The sequence below is a fragment of the Mus pahari genome, chromosome 13 (assembly GCF_900095145.1).
Source record: "Mus pahari chromosome 13, PAHARI_EIJ_v1.1, whole genome shotgun sequence".
In the NCBI taxonomy this organism is placed as follows: domain Eukaryota; kingdom Metazoa; phylum Chordata; class Mammalia; order Rodentia; family Muridae; genus Mus; species Mus pahari.
The window spans coordinates 91,999,437-92,020,019 of record NC_034602.1 but is presented as its reverse complement, the minus strand read 5'-3'; the positions used below and the strand labels follow the sequence as shown (position 1 = coordinate 92,020,019).

The 20,583-nt window shown below is 45.4% G+C and overlaps 1 protein-coding gene across 5 annotated transcripts in view; it reads right to left on the bottom strand.

Annotated features, from left to right (window-relative positions):
- Aff1 (AF4/FMR2 family member 1) overlaps positions 1 to 20,583 on the bottom strand; it is a 161,771-nt gene that overhangs the window by 84,052 nt on the left and 57,136 nt on the right. Inside the window, exon 1 of one of the 5 annotated variants that reach the window (XM_029544937.1) lies at positions 15,959 to 16,106. The exons of 2 other annotated variants lie outside the window; for them this stretch is intronic. Coding sequence is in view for 2 of the 3 variants with exons in the window: in XM_029544934.1 (XP_029400794.1) it covers positions 14,448 to 14,488 (41 nt within the window). In the remaining variant the exon portion in view is untranslated. Of the gene's footprint in view, positions 1 to 14,447; positions 14,629 to 14,848; positions 15,208 to 15,958; positions 16,107 to 20,583 lie in introns of those variants that run through there. 2 more of the 5 variants (XM_021210740.2, XM_029544934.1) reach the window with 2 other exon arrangements.

Below are 20,583 nucleotides of genomic sequence, written 5' to 3'. Positions count from 1 at the left end.
AAAAAAAAAAAAAAAAAAAAAAAAGAAGAAGAAGAAGAAGAAGAAGCAGCCAGGTAAAGAACATGTACCAAGAATTCTATGACCTCAGAATTCACCCACAGGATCCTCAACCAATAACCAAATGGATGGGAGATGGGTGGGTGGATGGGTAAGAGGCTGAGTGGGTGGGTGGGTGGATGATGGATGGATGGATGGATGGATGGATGGATGGATGGATAAATGATACTCAGATGGGGCCCATTATGAAGAACATATAAAGCCACTCACATTGTTTATACTTATTTTGTTGTCATTGATATCTGAGACGAGGGACTATGTCCTTTTGGCAATGCTCCAACTCAAAGATCTGCCAGCCTCTGCCTGAGTTTAATCTACCTCAATCCATGCCTCAATCACTTTATTACTTTTAAAAACAGAATTAACAGCACTCAGGGACAAAAAGTAGAGCGGGTATATACCGGGTTACTCCATGTTTAAATCACCCTCCCACCCACATACCAAAAAAGTTGCTGAAAACTGCTTTGCTCTGCCAGTACACTCCCGCACATTTTGAGCTTTGTGCCTCTTTGCATATTTTAGGAAGTTAAAGAAAACTATATGACTCAACTTCAGTTAATGATTTACATGCCAAGATATTTAGGAAAAGCTATATGGCATACATGATTCAAACAATAAAAAATGAAGTATATTCATTGTATGCTACTATGACCAAGACATTAATTCACTGTAAAAGCACGCTGTAGTAATCTGTATGCAACAGGACTTTCTCTTGTGGAATTCACTCAACTTTTCTGAGTGTTTTACATAAACCACCAGGATAACCCCGTGTCCATGTGACCCAGCTTGCAATTCATCTCAGGTTTTACTAGAAAGGAGCCGTCTGGAAGCTCAAGTGTATCCACCATATTTACAGTGACTCTATACAAGGAAAGAAAAACAGTAGCCCACAACGTGCAAAATGAGTGTTAGCCACGTATGTGTTCTGTGTCTGTGATCAGCATGCAGACTGAGGCCCTTACCTAAAACCTTTAAATGTTTGCTCTAGCTTGGATTTGGGGGGTGCTGCTGTGTATCCCACGCTAGCCTTAGCCTCTTGACTTCGGGGATCACCATGCTTGGCGTCTGCACGTAGCTCCCCTGGGAAACAAAGGCTCCAGAACAGAGCCTGACCTCACTTCCCATGTTGCCCTGTCCCATTCTGTGTCTGAAAACCATGAATTCCTCTACTGCACTTGGGAGGCAGAGGCAGGCGGACTTCTGAGTTGGAGGCCAGCCTGGTCTACAGAGTGAGTTCCAGGATAGCCAGGGCTACAGAGATAAAGTGTCTTGGGGAAAAGGAAGGAAGGAAGGAAGGAAGGAAGGAAGGAAGGAAGGAAGGAAGGAAGGAAGGAAGGAAAATCTCTCCTGCCTAAGCCCTATTTCTTCACCTTCTACTTTAGTACCTCTAAAGAAACCTCTAAAGAAACCATCAGAATTGCATTTCCTTCTTATTTCAAAGAGTTTTCCCTGCAAGTTCCAGCCAACACACACACACACTCTCATTCACACATATATACATATACATACTCACATGTACACTCCTTCACACATACATAAACTCACACTCACTCACACATGTGTCTACCCACCCAGTGAACTCAGCCTTTAGAAAGAGGTAGAATTACAGCTCTATTTCTCTAGTTCACGTCCCATCTGCCATCTAGAGACTTCATACAAGTCCTGCCTTTCAAAGTGTCAAAATTCACCATTACAAATTACCCCTAAGATCTTTTTGTTTTTTCAGGCTTGAGAGGTGACTCAATGAGGAAGAACACAAGGCTCAGAGTTCAAATCCCCAGCACCCATGGAAAAATGTCAGGCCCAGCTGTGAGTGCCCATAACCCTAGCCCTGGAAGGGAGGCGAGCAAGCCAGGCTTGCAGGCAGTCAGCCTAGTTGAAATCGGAGAGCAATTCTCAGGGAGACCCTGGGGTGGGGGTGGGGGGAGACAGAGGGAGATGCTACTCAGAGCTACAAGTTAATCTGCTCTTCTGCCTAAAGTCACATTTAAATCACAGTGACATTTGGTCAGACTGTTAGAGCTTCCTTTGCCAATGGCAAGAGTGAAGGCACATTTCTACTACTCTCTGGGAAACTGAGGCAAACAGGACCTCCACGTCTCCACTACAGACGGATGCTGCCTGCCTAGTGATTCAGGAACCGCTGGGAATCACCTCATGAAAAGCTGCAAGGGTCATGGTAACCCTGACTTAAGCTGTAATGTTCTGGAAAACAGGATGAGGTTTTCCAAATTTGCAAGGGAAGCATCCTATTAAAAGACCACAAGTTTCCTGACAGAGCACTGAAGGTCATCTGGGAAGGCACAGCAAAGCTCATGAGAATTCTCAAATGAGGGGTTCTGTTAATTGCACCTGTTGCTCATGCAGGAGACCAGGTTTCCATTCCTAGCACCCATACAGTGGCCCACAACCACCTGTAACTAGAGATCTGGTGCCCTGTCCTTACCATCCTGGGTATCAGGTACACACACTACATGTGCATGCAGCCAAAATGCCAAGAACACATAAAATGAATGAATCGAAATGATTTTTTTTTTAAATTTCAACTCAAAGAATTCTCAGCAAAGACTAACACTAAAGACAGATGCTCGTTCTGTTATACTGTCAGACAACCTCGGTTCAGAATTTGATACTGTCTGTCAGACAGAAAGAATGGGTACTTTGGAGAGAGGTGCAGACTGGGAGCTTGTGGAACTGTCCCTCAGCCTGTAAACCAAGATAAAGCACACATGAAAAACATTATCTCAAAGATACAACACTACCCACCAGGTCACTTATATATTATATATTAATAGCGTATTGTCTTTAGCCTTGGCACACACAAAGTTGAGAGACAGGAGGATAGCAAGTTTAAAGGCAAGGGAGGCTTGGTACTGGTATCTCCACATCAAAAACATTCATCAAAGGGTTAGATTGGTGGCTTAGCAATTGAAACCACTGACTGACTGTTCTTCCAGGACTCCAGTTTGATTCCCAGCTCCCATATGGTGCTCACAACAGTCAGAATCTCCTATTCCAGGGGTCCAATGCCCTCTTGTGGCCTCTGTAAGCACTGCATACACATGGTGCAGACAAAACATGAAAAAAGTTTTTTAAAAGCCATCTAGTCAATATTTGAGAACTCAGGATACCAAGGAGAATAGAAAACCCATTAGTGGTCTGAGCCGTTTAAGTCAGCTCTCAGACCACTTCAGAACAATAGATAAGACTTCCTGTTTTCTTATAAACATATTTTCCTTAGACAGGCATGTTATACAATGTTTCTAATTCTGCTGTTTAAAGATAATGGAAACACATTATTGTTATATGCTCAGGAAGTGCTAATTTAAAAAAAAATCATAGACTACGCAACAAAAGATCACCAGAATGTGTCTGCAGGGCAGATGCACAGGGAGATGAACAGGCTCCCACAGCTAGAGGGGCGGAGTCCACGGGTTCCTGCTACAGTTTCTTAGGATTGCGTCCTCTCAGGAAGCCACAGAAACAGAGGAAAAACTACTTGCAACATGAACCTGCTTCTTTCTGAAACACCGAGGGGGAGTCTGTAACATTCCACGCTTCCTGGCCCATCTCCCTCAAAGCTCCTTTGTGTGATTGGATTGGGTAACAAAATTATAACCTGTAACCTCATGGAGACCTGTTTGCAGAGGGAGGCTGCCTTTCGCCCTGGGTCCCAGGACAGTCCTCCAGATGAGCAGGAGGGTAGCCTTAAGCTTTCTACTTACAGGCCAGGCTGACTGACCTCTGACTATCTAACCTTGATGACTTCCTGGTGTCGCTATGCCAAGTCTTCTAGATTTTATCACATCCCTTATTTGATGGCTCCCAAATGATAAAAAATGACCTCGTCAAACTTTTCAAAATCTATTAGTGTGTTTGTATGCATACATCAATTAGGCAAAATAACACCATCACTTACCCTGTCTAATTAATATAATAAATATAATAGCAATAAAAGAAGAAAGCAATGTTCCTGCACCAGGTGTGGTTAAACTTGTGGAATAAACTGTTCAGTATTAGAATGCATATTCAATATGCAGGAAACCTTAGGTTCAAACCCTAGCACTGAAAAAAGAAAGAAAGAAAAAAAAATCTAAGACATACAAGGAAGAGGGTCTGAAGAGATGGCTCGGTGGTTAAGCTCCTATAGAGAACACGGATTCTACTGCAAGCATATGGCAGCTCACAACTGTAACTCCAGTCCCAGGGGCCTTCACATTCACAAGGTGTACATACCTACACGGAGACAAACTCTCATAGAGAAAAAATTATATCTTTTTTTAAAAAAAGAATTACAAAGCAGGCATAGTGGTCAATGTATTGGGAGGTGGAGGTTGGTGGATCTTGGTCTACAATAGCAAGTTCCAGGAGAGCCAGGCCCATAAAAAGACCATGCCTCCAGCCGGGCCTGGTGGCACAGGCCTTTAATCCCAGCACGCGGGAGGCAGAAGCAGGCGGATTTCTGAGTTCGAGGCCAGCCTGGTCTACCAAGTGAGTTCCAGGGCAGCCAGAGCTACACAGAGAAACCCTGTCTCGAAAAACCAAAAAAAAAAAAAAAAAAGACCATGCCTCCAAAACACACACACACACACAAACACAAAGAATTTTCTATGCAAAATGGTAGCTGTGGTCTTAAGTCACATAAATTAACAATAATATATTTTTTTGTTTGTTTCTTGTTTTGTTTTTCTCTGTAGCCTTGAAGAACTGACAGAGTGCCAGGACTAACGGTGCACACCAACAGTGCCAGGCTGCACATACTAACAACCATCCAAGACTTGGTGACATCTCAGAGCTTTTCCTTTCACCACCCACACAGCTATAAAGATGGCAAATAACTTCCCCAAAGCTGTTAAAATCAGATCTCCTACATGTAGGCTAGAATGGACAAATAATTGGAACGCCATCTTGGTTTTTTTCAAAAAGTTTTTTTTTCTTTTAAAGAAAAAGCATAGGCTTGTTACAATGATTCACGGGAAAAAGATACAAAGCATCCAGTCATAGATTCCACATGGAGGAAGACACGAAGAACCAGATCGCTAAGCCACCCTCTGATTGCTGCCTACACACTATGGTGTGTATACATACACACACACACACACACACACACACACACACACAAAATCTAAAAATAAGCATGAAACTATCACAGAAGCAATAAAACTCCAAACCCTAAACACCTAAGAAAAAGTAAAACATTTCCAAAAAAAAAAAAGTTGCAAAGAAATGTTATTATAACCTATTCCTAACTGAAAAAAAAAAAAGGTTGCAAACAGCCTGATTACACACACAGAAACTGCTATTTGGTGGTAAGTTAGACAGAACTACACAGACTGGCCCATAATAGAACCTCAAAAACTATCTGAGTGAAGAAACTGGACCCAAGAAACCACAAAATTCCATTCATGAACCCGTGTATGTAAAATATCCAGAAAAGGCAGTTTTGCACAGAGAGAAAGTAGGGTAATGGTTGCAGGGATACACAACTAAGATGAGCATAGAGATCCTTGGGAGCGATAGGAAGTGTGACTTTAAAATCTTTGCAAATCTACTCTCTCCTTCAGTGGAACAAGATAAAGAAACCAAGCCAAGGGAAGGAGGTGGCCCCAGCCCCCAACCCCTGCTCTGAAGAAACAGGAAGACAAAAAACCTGGCCAATGTTCAGTTTGAGAACTTCAGTGTTGTACAAGACATCCAACCCTAAAGGAACCTCAAAGGCTTTGTCAAACAGCCCCCAAGGCATCCAGCTGCAGTGGCAAAGCGCTATCTATCCTCTGTAAGTGGCTCCAAGTGCCTCCTCTTTCCATTATCCAAGTTCTCCCAGGCCCTGCACCATCAAACAGCACCCAGCTACTTAAGTCTGTCCAGTTAAGACCACAGAGAGCAGCAAAGGCTGCCTGCAGACCCATGCTGATAGGAAAACTGTTGGCAAAGTGGTCATCTCCACTACGAGACCATCTGTCCTTCAAGCAGGGGTCAATATGGTCACTACCTTGCTGGAGAACAAGGACTGGCTTGTGGTCATCACAGGTGATGGATGGGGACTTGATCAAGCTGGAGGGGGTCTTGCTTCCTGCCCTGTGTCACAATATGGGGTTCCCTACTGCATCACCAATGAGAAGGCCAGGCTGGCCCACGGAAGACATCTACCACACAGCTAACTAAGAAGACAAAGGCTTAAGCTGGTGGAAGTCCTCTGGGTCAGTTAAGAGGGCAGATAGGATGAGATCTGCGGCCACCAATGGGGCAACATCCTGGGTCCAAAATCTGGCTCGCTTGCCCAACAGGAAAAGGCAATGACCAAAGAACTCACCACTAGAGTCAGTTAAATGTATGCTGCTTAGTTATTTGTACATAAATATAACTTTAAAACTTGCCTTTCAAAAAATAATAATAATGGGTTGGAGAGATGGCTCAGTGGTTAAGAGCACTGACTGCTCTTCCGGAGGTCCTGAGTTCAAATCCCAGCAACGACATGGTGGCTCACAACCATCTGTAATGGGATCTGATGCCCTCTTCTAGTGTGTCTGAAGACAGCAATGGTGAATACATAAAACAAATAAATAAATAAAGCTTTTAAAAATGATAATAAAGTCTTCAGAAACCTACTTATGGTCGATTCTACACTTAGGCAATCAACGAGGGATGGAGAGATGGCTCAGAAGTTAACTGGGCTGGCTGCTCTTCTAGAGGGCATGAGTACCAACCGTGGCAGCTGACAACCTTCTGTGACTCCATCCCAGGGGGGCTGGCACCTTCTTCCTGACACATGTGGTGCAAAGATATACAAGCAGGCAAAAACTTACATGAAATAAAAAAATAGGGACTGGAGAGATGGCTCAGTGGTTAAGAACTGCAATTCTGTAGGTCCTGAGTTCAAATGCCAGCAACCACATAGTGGCTCACAACCACCCGTAATGAGCTCTGATGCCCTCTTCTGGTGTGTCTGAAGATAGCTGCGTATACATACATACAATAATAAATAAATCTTTCAAAAAATGAAAAAAAAATAGGTGTCAAAAAACAATGAACTGTGCAACTTAAATGAGTGAACTTTGTGCAAAGTGGTGTGCCTCTCAGTAAAGTCATTTGTTTTCTTACCAGAATAGAACAATCATACAGTGTGGTGTGATCTAGGAAACAAAGCTGAGGAATGACCTGTTACTAAAGCTTAAGTCAGCTAGGAGTGCAACTGCCTGATCACCGGGTTACTGGCTAGGAAAACCCAGAACAGGAGCATAGCTCTGGTCTAGCTGGCTGGGGACAGTGAGACTATGGGACTCTATACCATTTCAACAGCATTGGGGGACATGGGGAACTCAGAAGACATGACATGAAAAGTTCCAGACATTCTTTAAAAAACTACAAATTAAACTAAAGACAAATGAACCTGTAGACTGCTGCTTAATCCTCAGGCCTTTGTGATGGCCGAGAGTAAGCAAGGCATTTCTAGAATCAAAGTCCTTGCTGTGGAAGTGAGGAACAAAACCCCAAGTATGCTGGCAACGTATATGTTTTTTTTTTTATTTAGTTTTTGATTGTTGTTTTAGATTTTTCAAGACAGGATATTTCTGTATAACATCTTGCTCTGTAAACCAGGCTGGCCCTGAACTCACAGAGATCCACCTGCCTCTGCCTCCGGAGTGCAGGGCATATGGTCTTTTAAATGGAGTTAATGAGACATGGTCTGTGTCTGAAAGGTCAATGGAAGACACAGGCTATGAAATAAAGAGGCAAACAGCTCCTCAAAGTCACTTGAAAACAAGGTGAAGGTGGAGCTTGAGTTAACATATCATTAAAAAAAAAAGACTTAAAAACTATTTAAAATTAAGCATAGTCTCCCAGTGATATGAAATTTTCCTTCCAGGAAAAAAAAAAACAGCCAGGTGTGGTGGCGCACGCCTTTAATCCCAGCACTTGGGAGGCAGAGGCAGGCGGATTTCTGAGTTCGAGGCCAGCCTGGACTACAGAGTGAGTTCCAGGACAGCCAGGGCTATGCAGAGAAACCCTGTCTTGAAACCCCGCCCCCCCCCCAAAAAAATTAGATTATCGACTCTTCTTTATCAGTGTTTTGGTAACTCAATATTACCAATTAAAAATAATCCTGTTAACCAAAAATTTCTTAATTAGCTAAAGAATGAAATCGAAACATTTTCCACCAAACTGTCAGTTTTCCTATTTCTATGGGAACTGGCAGGTTAACTTCACATCGGTTTTCCATACACCGACCTCCAGAGTGAATCTCATACACCTTCAGTTAAAGTGAGCCGGGAGGGGAGGGGAGAGGTGTAACTTTACCAAGAGATCCAGACACACCACCCTAGATGAATGTCACGTGGTGACTGTGCACCGACTCAAAATTTAATGACACCACACAGCGCCCTTAAGTGTGCTCCATATCTCATGCACTTCTGCTGGGATGCTTCCCAGAAAGAGCGCTCCAAGAACGGGAAACCCAAGAGCACCTCCTCCAGAGCTTCCTGAACGGGGGGCTACAGGAAATGCTCTGTGCGGTCGGTTTAACACTAACTTCCCAGTAACGATCCCACGTCAAGATCCTTACTGGGGATCTCCCGTGTTCAACAGCAGGACACCAAGCGGGTGCTCTCTGCTCAACAAACACAAACAGCTTTCACTCCAGGTTCAGAGCCGGTGCCGAGTCACCACCAAGACCCAGCTGTGTAACTCTTCCGAGACAGAAGGAGAACAGCAGCACCTGGGGAGCCCTAGGGGGAAGGGTTGTGTGAGAAAGTGGCTTAGTGGCATAGGAAGGGAGCCAGCGGGGCAGAGTAAAGGAGCGACTAAACATCAAGGTCCTTGGGAAGCAACACTGGCTGACTGCGGCAGGAGGCACGACCAACTGCCCTCTTTGCCTGCTCCCTTCGCTCACACAGATCGTAAACAGCAGCACAACCGGCTTTAACATCTCGGCCGATCGTGGACTGCGGAGGCTCCTCTACACTCTGCTATCCTCGGTTCTGGCCCAGGAGAAAGTGTATACACTAGTAACGTCTTCAATAAAAATGTAACCACAATGTATTTGCATGGCTTCTTCCTGTCCCGCTAACCAGTTCACAAAGTTGATATATGCCCCCCCCCCCCGCACCCGGGACAGCAGGGTTCCACCCCAGCTCCGCCCAGGACCTGACCAATCAGCAGCTCTGGGGGGAAGGGAAGCCAAATTGGTGACAAGTACCTAGGTGATTCTGGTGTTCAACCCAGGACGAGGGCCCATGTACCCCTAAAATATTCCTTGCCAGAAGCAAGCTACACTGAAAGACAAGTCCCCCCAGACCCTTGTTGAAGGACCACACAGCCAACAGCACTCCAAAACCAGCCAGAGAAGAGGAAAGACAGTTCTTGGTAGTTTTCGGTTGTGGTCAAACTGTGGGTATCCTTTTAAAAGATAAAGTCTAATTCCAAAATAAACACAAGTTAACGGTCAATGAAAATATTTCTCCCTTTGTTTACTTCTGCTCCTTTGGACGAGATAATGTCACTATTGGGATTTTCCTCTTAATACTTTAAATCTAACATCAAATTCCTGCCCTCGGACTCCTGCAGGCATTTAAGCTGGTTAAATTAAAAACACAGCTAATAAACCAACACAAGAAAAGAGGCCTTAAACATAAAGCAAGGCTTTCAGGATCTGGTGTCCACCAGCTAATGCCATTAGGTTAAGCTTTAACTCTCTGCAGAGTGGAGAGGGGAAAGCTTTGCACAGGAGGAGCCCGGACACTCATGTCTGTGGACACCCAGAAGCCAGCACAGGATTAAAGTTAATCTTCCTATCTGGAGCCCAAGGATATCACACACAAAGGTATAAATTATTTTTCGACTGAGTCTAAAACTAAACATCAAACATTACTTATTTTTCACCTCACAAAGTAGCCCTCAATGTCCTGGCACTCAGAGCTCTGCCTGCCTCTGCCTCCAGAGCATCACCACGCCAGCCACGGGATACCTTGAGGTCTGCCTACTCTGTGATATCTGCCGTAAACTGAAAGACAGTCTGAGGCAAGGCTTGACTTCCACTTACTTCAGGGAACAGAAAAGCAGAACATAAGTTATACAGAGAGCAGTAAAATAGCAATGCCCCAGCTCTAGACAGTCTGAGCCAAGAAATGTCTGAAATGTCTGAAAGACCTTTTCCTCGGTGGACAAAGCAGATTTCCATGACATTTCACATTCTGAGGTGAAGTGTACTTATTTGTAAGCCCCAGTTAACCAATGAATTGGAGAAGCCTGAGAATCGAAAAAAATCTAGATTTACTTGCAAAGGCAGTTGGGTTGCCTTAGACTTCAGAGCTAAGCAGGCATTTAGTCCCTTTCTACAGCTTCTCGGGGATGTATCAACTGGAATAAGACAGAAATGATAGTACCTGGCTAGAAAGAAATGTTCTCTCAGCTCACAGCCACGATGGAGACTAGCTTTTCTCCCTGCATATATACTTGAGGCTCAGCATCATTCATGAAATCTCATTCTTGGGATCACAGGTCAGCCTGTGATCAGGTACGGAACAACTCATGCCTGCATGGAACCACCTAGATCTCTTAGGAGACCACTCCCATTAATGTTGCCAAACAATGTCCTATAAGCCAGCTAACTTTCAGGAAAAAAATAAATAAATAAATAAAAAATAAATAAATGACTCATGGCTCCTGCAGTATTCATTCATCTTGGAAAGAGCTAGACTGTGAGTCAGGACGCTCACTGGGCTCCCAGGATGTACTACAGAGTAATTCCTGAAGACTTGTCTGGGCCTCCTTTGTCTCCCAGTCCCTGTGTAAAGACACCATGGGGGAGAGGGGGGACCAGTCATGGGGTCAAGTAGGGCACACATCCTTCTTCTCTCCAAATCTCTTCCTTAAACTACACTTGCCGATAATTCTTCTGTTTAATCAGAGCTGCTTTGCATTCTGGGTATTCTGCCAGGTAATCAGTAGCTCCCCAGTGGCGGGGGAGGCACAAGGTGGGGCCAAACTGGTTTTGTACCAGTTTAAGGACCACACTTCGTTCGACAGGAACAGTTTCCCTCACTAGAACAGAACCACTGAAACCCAGCTTCACATGAACCTTGGGAACAACCTGACTTTGTTTACTTGACTCCGGGACTTCATTAACAGGACTTGTGTCAAATTCCAAAGGAAAACTGTGAACAAGTGCTGGCCAGACCTTTGCAGTGTACAGACACTTCTCCAGATCTCTGAGCTCAATCACCAAATGTAAAGAAATTTCCACTCCTGAGGCCACCCAGACACCCTTCCCCTGCTTGTACTTTCCCTTGCTGGTCTTAAACCTGAAGCTATCTTCTGCCTCTAATTCCTATTGGTTGGAATTACCAGGTCTATCTTCAAGCCCAACACACAGCATGTTTGAGAACTAATTAAGATAGAAGATAAATATAGATCCCACCCTAGACTCCAAGGATGGTTTTAATGGAAGAACTGGGAGAGCTGAAAGTCAGACACGGGTCTTCTTTTTATTCTAGCAATCCACACTGTTCATCATACTGCAAGCATAGGACAAGGTCCAGACACCGAATTTACTGTTTAATAGGAACAGCCTCCACACAGATGAGACTCCAGAAACTCTTATTATGATCTGTAACTGCTTTATGTTGAGGAAATCAAGTTTCTACCAGTTCTCTGAAGGAAGTGTGTTATATTATAGGTTCCAGAGAAGCCCATGGTGGACTGGTATAGCACATAGCCTGCTGTAACTAACTCCCAACTCAATCCTAAATAAACCATGGGTTTTTAAAGTGGTAGTTAATAAATGTCTTCCATTACAAAGAAATCTATCCTTGCCAAGCAAGGTGCCACATGCCATTGACCCCTAAAGAGGCAGGTGCAACTGTGAGTTTGAGGCCAGCCTGTTCTACATATTGGGTCCCAGGATCAAAGGAAGGGGGAGGGGGAGAAGGAGGAGGAGGAGCAGCAGCAGCAGCAGCACCAACACCACCACCAAAGCAAAACTACTACTTTCACAGTTTGGGAGAAGAAGGAGCAGCTACGGAGCCCATAAAAACTTAGTACCCTCATTCACAACTGATATGGGAAGTAACATCATCCTGCCCTGACTCACAAAGAGAATCGGATGCAGCATAGCTCATTCACATCAGCTTTAAATCGGGGCCTGTCCCACCTTGGCAAGGCAAGATCCCATCTAAGCTCCCACCTACAAGTAGGCCTATGCACAATCAAACTTCTTGGGCTAGGTTTGCTGGAGGCTTTCCTTTCCTTTTGTTTTCTTTCTTTCTTTCTTTCCTTGTTTTTTTCTTTTGATTGTGTGCATTTTTGCCCGTATGTATGTATCCTGCCTGCCTGCCTGATGTCCATGGAGACCAGAAGGGTCACTGGATCTCCTGGAACTGGAGTTACAGGTGGTTGTGAACTGCATGTAGACACTAGGAATAGAACTCCGGTCCTCTTTAAGAGCAGGAAGTGCTCTTAACCACTATGGTTAAAACAGTGAGCTGTGAAGTCCAATGAGCCTGACCATTCAAATAAACTGTCACAAGAGCAAGCAAATCTTCTGTCCTCCACAAGACACATGCCAATAGTTTTAGTATCACAAAGAATGTTTAGGTTTCTCCTGAATGCTTGGACTACATTCAAGGCAAAATTGAAGGGATGTTTGTAACAGGGTAGACACTCAACACTAGGGCTAAGAAAATGCCAAGAAGACAACCTTGATGGCGTGTGCTTTTGTTTCTAGTGCCAGAGCTTGTGGGCCGGCCAGGAAAGAACCCCAGAGTCTTTGCTGCTGTCCTGTGCAGCCATGCTAATGACTTAGATTAAACATGCTGCACCAGAGCAAACTTAGCTGAGATCACTTTCGGGCTCTTCCTCTGGGGTTCTGCAGCTGGCACAGCAGAGGCAAAAAGAAGCAGGAAGTGCTACACTGTAGCGACTACACAAGTCAGGTAGGTTGCACCTGTGTAACCTTGGGCAAGAAACCTGCATGACCTAGCTAGGCCTCAGTTTCCTTAACTACCAAGTGCAAATAATAAAACACTTGCTTGTCTATTTAGGTGACCAAGAGGTAATCCAATTACAGCAGCTTACTGCTGTGTCTAGCATACCCAGGACCCAATTTATCTTTTATTTCATTTTACATTTGATGTTAGTTTAAGAGCTCAGGAATTGGAACAATAGAACCTAGGTTCAAATCCCCATGCTCTGGCAGCTTTAACCATTTTATAAGAGGTACCTTAATCTCCGGTTGTATGCCAAGGGATCCTGAGGCAGCGTGATACATAAGGATGCTCTCACAAGTAAATTACATAATACAAAGGAAATACACCATTGACAAGGTGACAACATAATGGTTTGGGAGTGTTGAGACTGTTTCTCTGTGTAACAACGGCTCTGGCTGTCCTGGAACTCTCCTTGTAGACCAGGCTTTTCCCCAGAAATCCCCTAGCCTCTGCCTGCTGAGTGCTGGGATTAAAGGTGAGCCAGGCTTTCCCCAGAACTCAGAGATTCTCCTGCCTCTGCCTTCTGAGTGCTGGGATTAAAGGTGTGGGCAACCAGCTATAACATATTTTAATTACTAGCCAAGAAAGACAAACAGCTCCTTAATTTCAAGCAAATGGGAAACGTTAGAGATTGAAGACATCTGCAGTCACTGTAATGATATGAAAATCTACAGGTTCTGTTTGTGCTAAAAGCTAAAGGTTGCTTTTTAGTTAAGATTTAACAAAAATTTGAGATGCAACTTCTGTTCCCCTACTCCTCTGTTCCATTAGGAACCCCTTCCTTCCAACACCCAATAAAATGAAGACACAATTAAGCCAAGTTGAGAGGATTAAACTTGTTTTTAAAGTAAGACACACTTGGGAGGTTAAGTTTTATCTAATTCAAGTTCTATCTACTCAGTCTCTAACATTTACAAATCTACTGTTCTCCATGATCTTCAGACCTAAAATTACTTCAGCTCAGCGTCCAGATATGTCACCAAATCACTATCCTAAATCAAGTATTAAGACTAAAGAACTTTTCCATAATTGTAAACCTATGCAATCACACTGCCTTCTGGCATAAGTTTTGAAAACGTTCCACGGGTCCTGTTTTCCCTGACTACCAACAGCTGTAGAAAACGAAGCGCGATAACACCCAACAGCCTCAATCTTGGGCACCGGTGTACGGCCAAGTTTTAAGGCTCCTTTCAAAACCTGCAAACCCGGGAGAAGGCAAGACTCGGTCCTTGCAGTACAGGGCGCTCCCCTGACAGCAACTGCGGGGCTCCCCTTCACCAACCCAGCGCATTCCGGCCTTTGCCTACTCAGCAGATTCACTCTGACTGTGCCGTATAATGTGAAATCTTACAATCTAGAAATAAAAAAAAAAAAAAAAAAAAAAAAAACCCAAACTACATTACTCACCAGGCTCCGCCACTCTCTCTTGGGCGAATCCTACTTTCCATTAAGTGCGCTTCCAAATTTCTTTGGAAGACGCTAAACCAGCAACGAGTAGAGCCGGAGAAGAGTGCACAGGGCACCTCAGTGAAAATCCAGGCTCCGGCAGACGAGAGAAACCAACTTCACTTTCCGAAAATAACAGTTCTTGGGGGCAGAAGCGGGATCTTTAACCTTAACTTTCCGGGCGGTCCCTTTGCACTCGGTTCAGACACTCTTCTACCCGACACTCCGGGATGAGATAGCAGTGACCCAGCCGCTGGCTTCCTGCGGTCCCCGCCCCCCCCCCGGCACTCCCACCCGCGCCGCCCTTGCCCCGGGCTCCGCGGCCACTCCCGGGTCCCAGACGCCCCCTACGCAAGCCTCACCTGGAATGGGCTGCCATGGCTCGGCTCACACTGCCTGGCGTCCCAAATCCATCTGCGCGCTCGCCCCGCAGGCTCTCTCGGCCCGCGCCGCTCTCAGGGTCGGCCACAGCCGTCGGCGATACTGCCCCGCAGACTGCGCTCCCGGCAGCCGCGTCCTCAGCTCTGCGTCCTCAGCACCGCCTCCGCCCCCCGGAGCCTCGGCTCGCGCCGAGCCTGACGGACATCCGGGCACCGGGGGCAGCCGGGCGAGCCGCACCTCCCTGGAGCCCAGGGAGCGGCGATGCCCGCCGCCCCGGGGCACTGTCGGGTCACCAGAGACCAAGGGGTGCGTTCGCACCGCTCGCCACGGGGTCCGGGCTCCCAGTTTGCCCGCACTTCGGGGGCGATGTGCGCGGCGCTGGGCTCCCCTCGAGGTGCCCGAGCTCGCCGGGACCCCCCCGCAGGCGCCGCGGTGGTACGGCCCGCCTCCTTTTAAGGGCAGCTCGCACCGCCGCCGCCGCCGCCGCTGCCCCTAGTTCGGCTGTGTTCAAACGGGCGCTGCTTAGACCCCCTGCGTTCCGGCTGGGACCTCGGGGTCCTGCTGCCGCGGGGATGTGCCGGGAGTGGAAGCATCTGGCCGCGGCTGCGGGGCTTGCCATCGGAAACATCAGGGATCGGCTAGCAACCCTTCTTCAACTTTGCTTTCAGTTTTGAAAGTGCCCAGAAACAAGTGTTTATACAACTTCCCTCTTGAGGCAACATGCGATTACACAGAAGACAGCCATTCAGGGAAGTCCCCTAATAAATTAAAAGAATTGCTTCCCCTCCACCCCCCGCAAACAAAAACCATGATGCAAACTAGCGTAAACGCTCGAAAGCACAATCGAAAATTGCGTCAACTCAGACCAGGAAAGACACCAGGCTTTGCCTGGGAAGCGGCTGGAAACTACGATGGGCAGAAAGGCAGGAAGATTTAACATGGGCATCCCGGAGGACCAACCTGCTGCTGAAAGGACACTTCCTTGGTGCGCTCCGGGTTCGACCGGGGACTCGCCGCATTATACTGCTCATGTAACTGATAGCCCAGTTTCTAAAGACCTGTAGTCCCCCTCAGAGGTCAGAACCACTTACATAAGAACACAAGACAATGCTTTTCTTTCACTCCCTTGGCTTTAGCTCTGATGATGGAGAACGACTGACGCCTACGCAGGAATGAAGGCAGTGGTGGCAAGTGAGGCGAGTTGCCAGCTGCTGCGTTCTCCACCACGTACAGTAGTAGTTTGGAGAACTCGTGTACTTGGTGAACTAACCAGTCCTTTGAGTTTTGACTCTGAAATGCGGGCTCCCGCCCTCCTCTGTCTCTATGTCAGTCTCTCTGCCTCCCCTCCCTCCCTCCCTCCCTCCCTCCCTCCTCCTCCTCTTCCTCCTCCTTGTGACAAACCGTGCAAAGAAAGCACTGTTCTGAGCTCACAAGCACACCAGTCCTGAAGATGAGCGCGTGTGACTGGAGAGAGAAACCAACCAGAACTAGCTGGTTTGTCATGGACCAAGTCTCCTTGAGATAACAATTCACACGCTTCTGACTTGGGCATCTGGCAAGTCTCTCGTCTAGGAAAACAACTTTCAGTGTTTATTGCAAAGATAAGGTTTTACCTTCGGAGCTATTGGGGAAGCTTGCTACAGGTGTTTCCCATACTGTCAGACCCTGGTGAGAGTGAAGGACTCACTGGACCTGCTTGACTTAAGGAGCAATGGGTTCGACATGACAATATGTGATGCTACAAAAACATGCCTGAGGGCTGGAGAGAGGGCTCATCTGCTCTTCCAGAGGTCCCAAAGTCACTTTCTTGGATCTTAACTGTCTTTAACTCCAGTCCCAAGGGATCAGAAGCCTTCTTCTTCTTCTGTTTTTGGGAATCAGGCACACATGTGGCATATAGATATATAAATAGACAGAGAAGACCCATAGTCATGAAAATAAGTAAATAAAACTTCAGGAGGCTGGAGAGATGGCTCAGCAGTTAAGAGCACTGACTGCTCTTCCAGACATCCTTCTGCATGCAGAGTTCTGTTTCAATCCTGTACAGATTTATTCTAAAATTTAAAAAATACTAAAAATTTAGCAAGATGTGGGTGGCAAATATAGATTGGACACAGTAGCATATACCTTTAACCCGGCACTCAGGAAGCAGAGGAAGGCCTCCATGATCCGGATCAGCCAGGGTTACATAGGTGTGAGTCTAGCTACCTAAAACGTATTTTTTTTAATGATTTTTTTTCAGGTCAGGTATAGCTTAGCAGAGCTTTCCTAACTACACCAAGGAGATGTAGCTGTGTTTGACCTTCACATCGCAAAATAAATAACAAGTGACTGCACTCATCTCTCAACAGATAATTGCTGAGACAATTAAATATAAAATGAGAAAAATACAGCAAATATCTACCCATGGAGATGGAATGGGATTCAAATTAGACTTTATATTAGAGTCCCTGGATTTGCCAGGTCTTGGTGGTGCATGCCTTTAATCCCAGCACTTGGGAGGTAGAGGCAGAGGCAGGCGGATTTCTGAGTTTGAGGCCAGCCTGGTCTATAGAGTGAGTTCCAGGACAGCCAGAGCTATATAGAGAAACCTTGTCTCAAAAAAAAAAAAAAAAAAAAAAAAAAAAAAAAAAAAGAGTCCCTGGATTCTGAGTAGCTTGTAATATAAATCAGAATATTCTAAAATGGAAGGATCTAGTAATAGATCCAATCATACTAGAAGGAAGTCCAGGAGTCTAAAATCTCCATGTACGGGACCCAAGGTCTAGTTCAGCAATAAAAGTAAACAAAAGCACACTTGAGAGGCTTTGAGCACACATAATCCTTGGCTTCTCAGGCAAAGGAAGCCATACTTGGATGAGGCTCCATTTCTCTGCTTTTCATCTCGGAAGCACCTAAGAGCAAAACTGCTAAGGTCCAGCTGCACAAATGAGACACATCTTTAGTTCCAGTGCACAGGCAGAGGCAAGTGGATCCCTTTGAGGCTCACCTGGTCTATGTGGCAAGTTCCAAGCCAGCTAAAAACTACATACAAGACTCTATCCTAATTAATAATTGATTCATTAAAAGGTTTAGATGTAGAGTTGTCTTATTATCCAGCAGATGTTCTCTTAATGATAGAAAACTACCGTGGAATAACACAGCACAAATCACCCACACAAGAGAAGAACAACTTTCCATTTCTACATTACTCCCACGGGGCCAGGGTGCTCAGGTAAGCTGAGAGGGCAGATTTTACAAGGTGAGCGGGTAGTCATTGTACCTCTTGGATGCCAGCAAGACCTTTTCATTAGCTCTTTAAATTAATGAGCTTTAAAAGTTTCTCTCACATGTATGCAATGCCAACAACACTCAGTAGGTGATGTAATCATGTTCAAGCCCCCAGCTTGTTGTATCAGGCAAGCTCTCGAGCTATGCCCCAGCTACCTTAAATATAATCACCAACTCAATGGAGTATGCCCAAAATGAGCATTAGATGAGTCATCATTTGCTGAGACGGGAGGATCAGCAGTTTAATGCCCTACTGGACAACATAACCAGTTGGAAGGACCTAGGCTATATAAGAGCCTGTCCCAAGAAACTAGGAGAGAGAGAAGTAAGAGAAGAACAGAGCAGAGAGACAAGAGGAAAGATGGGAGGAGAAGAGAGAATGACCAGGAAATCAGAACCATCTCCACTGTTTGATAAACACACAGATAGACTTTTAGATGAATATTTAAAACATTCCAAACACTTGCTTTGTAGCCCAGGATGGCCTAGAACTTGCATCAATCTTTTTGCCTCTGGAACTGGGTCTCTGGCCTATACCACTACACCCATCATAACATTACATATATTATTTTTTAAGCAGGTTGCCTTATTCACTCTAAATTCTTAGGGACTATATATATATATATATATAGTCCATATATATATATATATATATCACAATATTTAATATAATTAAATGATTATGATGTTATACACATATATTACAATGGTCATGTGAGTGTTAGGGACCAGAGTGGCCTGAAAGTCACACAAGAATTGTTAGTTCATCTCAGTGTGTTAGGAGTTGAAAATGTGGTCAAAAATCACTTTGCCAAAAGAATTGTCCCAGGCTCTAGAAAATAAAACCAAACCAGACATAGGAAAAGGGAGGAGGCAGGTGGATGCTTTTAAAGACACCCTCCCTGAAGGACTGAGCCACAGGCGAGAAACAGCCATTGAGCCACACACCTCCCCTTCACCATGGTTGTTCCGTCTCAGTGGTTGCTCTGTTTCAGTACATGTGAAGGCAAAGTGGGATTTAAGGAAATCTATTTCCAGGTCTCTAATTTCCAAATGCCCAACCCCGAGTGCCTTCTTTGTTACAAACACTACTTGCTCACTCTCATTTCCGCTTGCCATCTCCTGTGGATAAAGAGAAGCAATCCTCTAACCCATCCCAAATCGATCTTAAACGGTGCATTGCCAGGATTAAGAACAGGGCCACTTCCAAGGGACTGTTCTCCCCAGAGGGTGGGTGGGTCTCAACCCCGGAGCTCAGCAAGTATCCAAGCAGGGCTCCTCATTAAACACACGGGGTAGCAAAGCCTCTGCCAGCCCTCCCTCCCTGCCCCAGAGGCATTCAGGAGACCAGGAAAGGAGGGAGAGCCAGCTGCTCAGAGCTCCTTTGATAGCAAATGTGATTTCACTGGTTTCGAAGGAGGACTTGTAACTTTGCAACACTTTTTAAGAGGAACTCAAACAAAACTCAACCCTTTTCAGCTGTTCTTTCTGCTTCACTAATTCTTCTTCTTCTTCTTTTTTTTTTTTAGTTTTTCGAGACAGGGTTTCTCTGTGTAGCCTTGGCTGTCCTGGAACTCACTCTGTAGACCAGGCTGGCCTCGAACCCAGAAATCCATCTGCCTCTGCCTCCCAAGTGCTGGGATTAAAGGCGTGCGCCACCACCGCCCGGCTTACTTCACTAATTCTTATCTTCCATTTCTGCACTCCTAAAACCTTCTAGTTTGCCCCTCCCCCAACACCTCTGCACTTCCATGTGAGAACTAATTCTAAGCTCAAAGTTTCACTTCCCCATTAAATCAACAACATACAAGGTTTTTTCGTTTTTTTAAAAACACTTATTTGTGGGTGTGCTCTGTTTTGCTTTGTGCTTAGACAGGTTCTATCTATTACATAGCTCTGGCCAGCCTCACAGAGACCCACCAGCTGCTGCCTAGCTAGCAAAGTGCTGGGATTAAAGGCATGCACCTTCACACCCAGCCTACATTCAGTTTTTACACAAGTTCTCCAAGTATGGGCTATATTGACTCTGACCTTAGCCTTCCTGCCTTAGCTTCATTCAGAGAAAACAGGCCTTTACCACCACACATGGAAGGTCACCTTTAATTCCAGAACTCAGGAGACAAAGACAGGCAGAACTCTATGCATTCAAGGCCAGCCAGGGATACATAATGAGACCTGTGTCTTACTACATACAATAAAAGTATTTATATATCCGAGGATTACAAAGGGTATCCCACATAATCCCTCATTAGCTTCCTCAACATTTCTGTCTTCTATTAGCATGCTTTAAAATCAACACTGGGGCCGGGCGTGGTGGCGCACGCCTTTAATCCCAGCACTCGGGAGGCAGAGGCAGGTGAATTTCTGATTTCGAGGCCAGCCTGGTCTACAAAGTGAGTTCCAGGACAGCCAGGGCTATACAGAGGAACCCTGTCTCGAAAAATCA